At 33.6% G+C, this 8,566-nt stretch overlaps 1 protein-coding gene across 1 annotated transcript; it reads left to right on the forward strand.

The window, feature by feature from the left end:
- Positions 1 to 6,540: 6,540 nt before the first annotated feature.
- On the forward strand, positions 6,541 to 8,189 carry LOC131632778 (phloretin 4'-O-glucosyltransferase-like). The gene has a single exon (XM_058903507.1). The coding sequence runs from the start codon at positions 6,649 to 6,651 to the stop codon at positions 8,065 to 8,067; it is 1,419 nt and encodes a 472-aa protein (XP_058759490.1). The 5' UTR covers positions 6,541 to 6,648; the 3' UTR covers positions 8,068 to 8,189.
- The last annotated feature ends 377 nt before the right edge of the window (positions 8,190 to 8,566 follow it).

Here is an 8,566-nt window from a genome sequence, read left to right on the forward strand (position 1 = left end):
TTTATTATTATTATTTTCTTTGTTATAAATCTAGAAAATATGTTAAATGAAATGTAGGTGGTACTTCTCTCGCCTAAATATAAGACTAATAAAAGATTTATTATGTGATAAGCCATCTACAGTTCATCAAGTGGAGAAAACAAATTCAGTTCCTAGTGATCAGCCCTTAGTCAAAAGTCTACAAAAAATTGTTTGAAAAATAACTGTGAGGTAGAAGTATTATGGGAAAGTTAAATATTGATTAGAAAAATGGAACATTTTTTTATTTGGGTTTTTTCAGAGCAACATTTTTTTTAAAGACATACTACATATTTATTCAAAATTATAATGTGAATTCTCTTATTTATAAAATGTTTAATTTCTATTTTTTTAATTAATGTAAGATTTTTTCATAAACTCACACTTGTTTTTCTCAACACTTTCACTTAAGTATGAGTCTATGCTCCCATCAAGCAGAAGCTTTTTCATCCACATATATTTATATCGCATTTGAAATTTTTTCGACGGAATATTCCTCCTACCCACCACCATGTAGAGAAGACTCCCAGTACAAGTGAGTTCATCCTTCACTCGAACTAACGGCTCATGATATCATTATTGGATCATCAATTTGGGGTTAAAGTGAAGGACTGACTCACTTGTATCAAAAGTCCTCTCCATATGGTGGTCGGTATGAGGCATGTCTCGATGAAAACAAATTAATCGTGAGTGTTGCACAATTGACCACACCTTTACTTAATTGACAAGAGCAAAATCTACAGCGAGAGACTATTCCATCTACATGCTAGATCTGAACGAATGGAAATCTTAGAGAGAACTTAAATTCAGAATCATAGGTTAGCTATGATTTTTAAAATATGTAAACGAGTGATTATCTCCTAATTAAGTATAACGATTCTATTTATATATGGCCACTTATATGTTAGTGTAAGTCCTAGAAGTCAATAGTTTTGTTAGAATTTTTTTTATATTGAATTATTTTTTAATAATAAAAGATATTTATTTATTATGTTTGTTTTTCTAAAATAATAAAGTTCTTAGAATATTAGGTTTGTTTCATGAAACATTAAATGTGACTTAACTAGATCTATGGTCCGTGCGTTGCACGGATTTAATTAAAATATGCCTTTAAAATATTTTATAAAATTTAAAACATCAATTTAAGTAAATGATAAATATAAAATTGTGTTCATATTTAATATTAATTTATTACAGAAAATAAAATTTTTATTTCATTTATAGGTATTAAAATTATACAAATTTTTTTGAATATAGTGGTTTAATGATAAACGTTAAAATTATAATGTTAAAGATATTGAGTTTAAATTTTTTTTGTTCAATTAATAAAAGAGACATTTTTTCAATTTTTTACAATAAATAAAAGTAAAATAATTTAAGATGGTTTTATACTATTCAATCAATTTTAAATATGATATCATATTTTATTTTAATAGTGCTATCAGATGATATTTTATTCACATATGATTGGATATTTTTATATCATTTATATTTACTTTTTGTTATATGTGATTTGTAGATAACAATTCATTTATATTTATAAAAAAATTTATTACACACTCATCCCATAATACATAGGTTTTTAAGTTTAAAAATATACTCATTCAATTATATTTTCACTAATATTCTTTTTGTAAAATTTTAAGTTTATCAAATATAGTTTAAGTGTTACTCTCGAAACTATTGTTGGTAAATAAATTATTGTGAATTTTTAATGGCCTCTATTCAAATGCACCATCAGCTGACCTGAGAATTAGTTAAAAATTTTAATCTTGATATAATTTGATTAATAATTTCTCTTTCCTCTTAATGACACTTGATTTAGTGAAGATCACAATTTAATCTCAACCATTCATTTTTCAATCTGACAGTTTTTATTCATTCTCACATTCTCATATAACTTATCCATTCTCACTAAATATTCCCTTATATATATATATATATATATATATATATATATATATATATATATATATATATATATATATATATATATATATATATATATATATATATATATATAGGACGACTCAAGTGAGAACACTTGGTTATTATGATAAATGAGAATAATGAATCACAACCATTAAATTTTAATTTGTTGATTTTAATGGACTGGATTAGTTTCTCTTTCTATGATCCTTTATATTTATTTTAAATCAACATTGAAGGAGAAATCAATCAAGTTCATTAAAATCAACAAATCAAAATTTAGTAGTCGTGATTCATTATTCTCCTTTCTCATAATAACCAAGTGTTCTCATAATCGTATGAGTTGATTTTAAATCGTATTTAAACCAAAATCTATATATTAATTATTGTCTTTTAAAATTTGAGTGAAATCTGAGACATTGATTTTAAATCGTATGGTTTGCTTGAGAAGGTGGATGATGTTAGAGAAGACGTTCGAAGGCATTTCTCTAACAAATTCGTTGAGGAAGATTTGGATAGATTGATTTTAGAGGGCGTTTCTTTTAAGAGAGTAAGTTTTGATTCTTCTTATTCCCTCGAATGTCATTTTCAAGAAGAAGAAATCAAGGAAGCAATATGGAGTTGTGGGAGCTCTAAGAGTCCGGGGCCGGATGGTTATTCTTTTTTATTTATAAAGAAGTGTTGGTATTTTCTTAAGGAGGATTTTGTGCGTTTTTTCAATTATTTTCATTCGGGGGATGAGGTCTCAAAAGCCATAACTTCTTCTTTTTTGTCCTTGGTTCCTAAGGTTTCAAATCCGGTCTCTTTGGATGAGTATAGGCATATATGTTTGGTGAGATGTATGTATAAGGCCATTTCTAAACTTCTAGCGAGTAGGTTGAAAAAGGTTCTTCAAGCGATTATCTTTCCTTCTCAGAATGCTTTTGTGTCGGGTAGACAACTTATTGATGGGGTGTTGGTTGCAAATGAGGTTGTGGACTTAGTCAAGAAAAATGGAAGGAGGTGTATTTTTTTCAAGGTAGATTTCGAGAAGGCTTACGATAAAGTCTCTTGGAATTTCCTTAGATATATGATGGATAGAATGGGGTTTGGTGTGTTGTGGAGGAAATGGATGAATACCTTGGTTTTTCAAAGTAAGATGTCCGTCTTGGTGAATTGGTGTCCGTCTAAGGAGTTTGTGGTGGAGAAGGGATTGAGACAAGGTGATCCTTTATCGCCTTTTCTCTTTGTTTTAGTGGTGGAGGGCCTAGCGGGCTTAGTGAGAAAATCCGTGGAGATTGGTGAATTTAAGGTTCTTGACATTAACGGGGGTTGTGAGGTGGATATTCTTCAATTTGCGGATGATACTCTTTTAGTGGGGGATGGCTCTTGGAGGCACGTGTGGGCTATTAAGGAGGTGCTTAGGGCGTTTGAACTTGTCTAGGGTCTTGGCATCAATTATCATAAGAGTAAATTGATTGGTTATAATGTTAGTAAGAATTTTATGGATGCGGCTTCTTATGTTCTTTCTTGCAAGGTAGAAGAAGGGACGTTTTCTTTCCTTGGTATTGTCATTGGGTGTAATCCAAGAAAGGTTTCGTCTTGGAAGCCTCTTGTGTCCAAGATGAAGAAGCGGCTTTCGGGATGGAAGAATCGTTTTTTAAGTTTGGGCGGAAGGATAACTCTCTTGAAGTCGGTTCTTAGTTCTCTCTCTATTTTCACTATGTCTTTTTACAAGATGCTGGTTTCGGTGGCTAAGGAAATCTCAAGTATTCAAGGGAATTTTTTGTGGGGTGGAGGGGTGGAGGATAAGATGAAGATTTATTGGGTGAGTTGGAAGAGTGTTTGTCTTCCAGTTGAAAAAGGGGGTCTAGGTATTAAAAGCATTGTAGATTTCAACTTGGCGCTTCTTAATAAATGGAGGTGGGGAATTCTAATAGGGGATGATGATCTTTGGTTTAAATTGTTAAAACCGCGTTATGGCGATTTAACCATGGAGTCTTTTTGCGGAGGTACGCTTCCTTTATCTTTTTCTACTTCATCTTCTTCTTCTCTTGCTTCGTATTGGTGGAGGGATTTAATTGCTATTGGGAAATCTTTGGTTGGTGATCCTATGGAGTCATTTTGTCGGTTTAAAATTATTCTATTCCGTTTTGGGAAGCGGCGTGGTTGGAGAGTTTTTGTTTGAAGAAGAAATTTCCCGATTTATATGAAAATTCTAGTTTGAAAAAGGTGGCGGTAGCGGGTATGGGAGGTTGGGTGAACGGAGTTTGGACTTGGGGGAATTGTGGGATTAATTCGTTGGTGTTATCCGAGCCAAATCTTAAGTTGGAATTTGAATCCTGGTGCGTTTCGTTGGACGGCCGTGGGCCAAGTAGTGTGGAGGGGCGATGGTGTGGTGTGGAGGGCGGAGTCGGATGGTGTTTTTTCCGTAGCATCTTGTTATACGTTTTATGCCGGTTCGCGTATTCCTTTTGGTCCGTTTAATAAATATGATGGGGCGTTATGTTGGGTGTGGAAAGTGGAGGTTCCCTTCAAAATTAAGGCCTTTGGGTGGAGAATCTTTGTTAATAGACTTCCTACTAGGGATTTACTCTTACAAAGGGGTATTCCTTTGTCGGTAGATAACTCAAACTATGTTTTTTGTGGAGTAGATCCGAAAAGTCGAAATCATTGCTTCTTCTCTTGTTCTTCGGTCAAGGCGGTTTGGATTGCGATTGCTATGTGGATTGGAAAACCGTTTAACGGTGTGGAAGAAGATTGTTTTATTGGCTTTATGGATTGGTTCTCCTTTTGTAAAAAAAAAGAAAGTTAAAGAAGGTAAAGTAGGAGTAGTTTGGTTAGCCATTTTATGGACCCTTTGATTTTTTAGGAATGGGGTTTGTTGTAGGAATGAAGTGTGAAATGTGGATAATACAATTTGGAGCATCAAGGTATTGGTTTGGAAGTGGTCGTTTATATGAGAGATTACACATCTCATTTGTAGTTTTTACGAATTTAACAAAGACCCTTTGTTATTTCTTTCGTAGCACTAATTGGTATGTAATTTAACTCGGTTTTTTGGTGGGGCTTTGTTTCCCCTTTCTTGATGTAAACAGACGTTGAGAACCCTTAGTTCTAGACATGGCAATAAAACTCAGACCCACGGGTACCCACCCGAACCCGCCCCGAAGTTAACGGGGAAAACCCGCTTTGAATGGGTTTGAGTTCGGGTTTGGGTTTTCCCCGATTAGAAAACATGAGGATGGGTCGGGTAATCGGGACATTAGTACCCACCCCGAACCCGTCCCGTTTATTTCAATATGTATATTATTATTTATATTTCATAATTTATATTATTAAATATGTGGCTAATGTTTTAATAATTTGATTTGTATTTATTATTTTAAATATTTGAAATATATGATGAAATTTTTTGAGATTGTTTTATTTTGTTATTTATAATGTAATTTGATTTTTGAAAAAGTAAATATTTTTATTAAAAAAAATTAATTTTACGAAATACATGGTGGTGGAGCGGGGATACCCGAACCTGTTAAGGACGAGTTTGGGTTTTAATTCCCCATCTACGTTTGGGTTTGGGGCGGGTAACGGGGATTGATTGGGGATTCGGGTTTGGGTTTGGGGTAGGTAAAAAACCGTCCCCGACCCGCCCCGTTGCCATGCCTACTTAGTTCTCCTTTTATATATATATATATATATATATATATATATATATATATATATATATATATATATATATATATATATATATATATATATATATATAATGTGTGTGTAATATTATAATTTACGTAGTACTCATTGCTTTAAATGTCAGGATTGTCTCGGCCCGTGACTAGTTATTATTAACCCACAATTATAATACTCGTAGCTAAACAAGCCTAATTAGATGCTTGGTTAATTAGTGGTTTCAGTGTTTCATTCTATTTAAATTAAAATTTTAAATTTGTATATACTAATAATGTGTAAAGATATTATCCATTTAAAATTTCAATTATATTTAAAAAATAAATTATATTAAAGATAATAATTATAAATATCTATGATACAAAAATTATTATAGTGTGTTTGTCACAAACGGGGTTTAACTAAAACTTAAATTTATAACTCCCTAAATTCACCTTAAATGCCAAACCTAACATTCCATTAAACTGATTAATATAGGTGAACACTTCAGTACCCTTTAGTTTTATTGGGTATTGATACCCTCATCCAATCAAATAAGATTATTCATTGTCATGTTATCTTTTAAATTATTTTTATTTTAGAATAAGGTGAATTCTTATCTATCCAATTCAAAAAGTTGGATAAATTAAATTTTTAATTAATTCACCCAAGTACTTATAATGGTTGCCCAAGAATTTGACTTAATATAAACCAAAAGCATCTTTGTAGATGCATCACATGACATCTAGTGATTCACAATTAAAATGAAGTAAAGTACAAGAGGTTCATAATTCATATCTTAACATGAAGTAAAGTACAAGGGGTTCACGTTTCACACATGTCTTCTTGTCTTCTTGTATCTAAGAAAATTACAAACTAGCCAAACTTAAATCCTTAAAATTAAACAAATTTCACTGTCCGATACAGATTCGTCACGCCAAACATCACACCATCCATATATAACAAACTTGTATCCTATCCTATCCATGCACTGCACATCACACAATTCCTCTCCATCCCTAGTGCCGGTGCATTTCACGCGCCGCCACTACCATGGCAGCAACCCACCCAAACCACCGTTTCCTCATCATCTCATACCCTATACAAGGTCACATAAACCCCGCCCTCCAACTCGCCAAACGACTCGCTACTTTAGGCGCAAACGTCACTTTCGCCACCACTATCTACTTACACAGTCACCTTGTCAACAAACCAACCACCCCTGGCCTCTCCTTCGCCACCTTCTCCGACGGCTACGACGATGGACTCACTACAAGCGACGACAAGGTCATAGTCTCCTACGTATCCGAGCTTACGCGCCGCGGCTCAGAGTTTCTCAAAAAAATAATACTCTCCGCCAAAGAAGAAAATCATCCATTCACTTGCTTAACCTACAGCATCCTCCTTCCTTGGGCCGCCAAGGTGGCGCGTGAGCTTCATCTCCCATCGGTGCTACTGTGGATTCAAGCAGCAACAGTTTTTGATATCTACTATCACTACTTTCATGAACATGGTGAATACATCAAAAACATATCAGAGGAAGCTATAGAATTACCAGGATTGCCATTCTCTCTTAAGAAATGTGACATTCCTTCATTTTTATTGGCTTCGAGTCCTTACACTTTTGCTCTTCCATCTGTCAAAGAACACATTCAGATTCTCGAAGAAGAAACCAACCCGAGAATACTTGTGAACACAGTTGAGGAATTTGAATATGAAGCACTGAGAGAAGTTGATGTTGGTAAGATTGAAATGATACCGATCGGACCGTTGATTCCGTCGGCTTTCTTGGACGGTAAGGATCCTTTGGATACTTCGTTTGGTGGTGATGTTATTAGTGTCGACTCGGAGGATGACTATCTTAAATGGTTGGATTCAAAAGATGAACTGTCTGTTGTTTATGTTTCATTCGGTACTCTTGCTGTTTTGTCTAAGAGACAAATGGAGGAAATTGCACGTGGGTTGTTGGATTCTGGATTTTCATTTTTATGGGTAATTAGAGATACAAAATCACATGATGATAATGATGAGTTGAGTTGTAGAGAGGAACTTGAGAGGAATGTTAATGGAAAGATAGTGAAATGGTGTTGTCAAGTGGAGGTTCTGTCGCATAGTTCAATAGGTTGTTTTGTGACACATTGTGGATGGAATTCAACATTGGAAAGTTTAGGTTCAGGGGTTCCTATGGTGGCGTTTCCACAATGGACAGATCAAACTACTAATGCAAAGTTGATTGAAGATGTGTGGGGGAGTGGGGTGAGGATGGTTTGTGATGAGGAAGGGATAGTGAAAGCTGAGGAAATTAGGAGGTATTTGGATGTGGTTATGGGGAAGGGAGAAAAAGGAGAGGAACTTAGAAGGAATGCTAAGAAATTGAAGAGTTTGGCTAGGGAAGCTGTGAAGGAAGGAGGGTCTTCGGATAAGAATTTGAGGAGGTTTTTAGATGATATTGGATGTGTAAGTGAGAGTTAGTTAGCTCTTGTTTTCTTTTAGCTATTGGGATGTTAGTTTTGAAGAGAAAAGATTATGTTTTTAGTGTATCCTACTTCACTTGTAACATGTTGTATGCCAAGAAAAACCTTTTCAAAAAATTATATCACTTTGTGATTGGTTCTTCATAACAATACCTTCCTATACTTTTAACCCAGAAATTTGACACTAAACTTTGATATAAATTAAATTGTTAATATTGTTTAAATAAAATTTATTAACTACAATTTATACTCAAATACATGTTCTATAAAATCACAATTAATTGCATTCAAAATTATTACCATTAAATATATTTAGTAGATGATTAACTAGAACATGATTCATCCTTTGCATAGGTTTTATTTATTAAAAATTTGAACAATATTTTGGATCGTCCGCAAGACCTAGAAGATAGTGATTCATTTACAAAGTAAGAGATTATCACATGAGAGGCAGGTAGACTATTTTTCCCATGTCCCAGAATATTCCTTTAAAAAAT

Source organism: Vicia villosa, unplaced genomic scaffold (assembly GCF_029867415.1).
Source record: "Vicia villosa cultivar HV-30 ecotype Madison, WI unplaced genomic scaffold, Vvil1.0 ctg.001020F_1_1, whole genome shotgun sequence".
Lineage (NCBI taxonomy): Eukaryota > Viridiplantae > Streptophyta > Magnoliopsida > Fabales > Fabaceae > Vicia > Vicia villosa.

Coding starts and splice junctions, on each gene's coding strand:
- LOC131632778 (XM_058903507.1), top strand. CDS start 6,649: ATGGCAGCAACCCACCCAAACCACCGTTTCCTCATCATCTCATACCCT.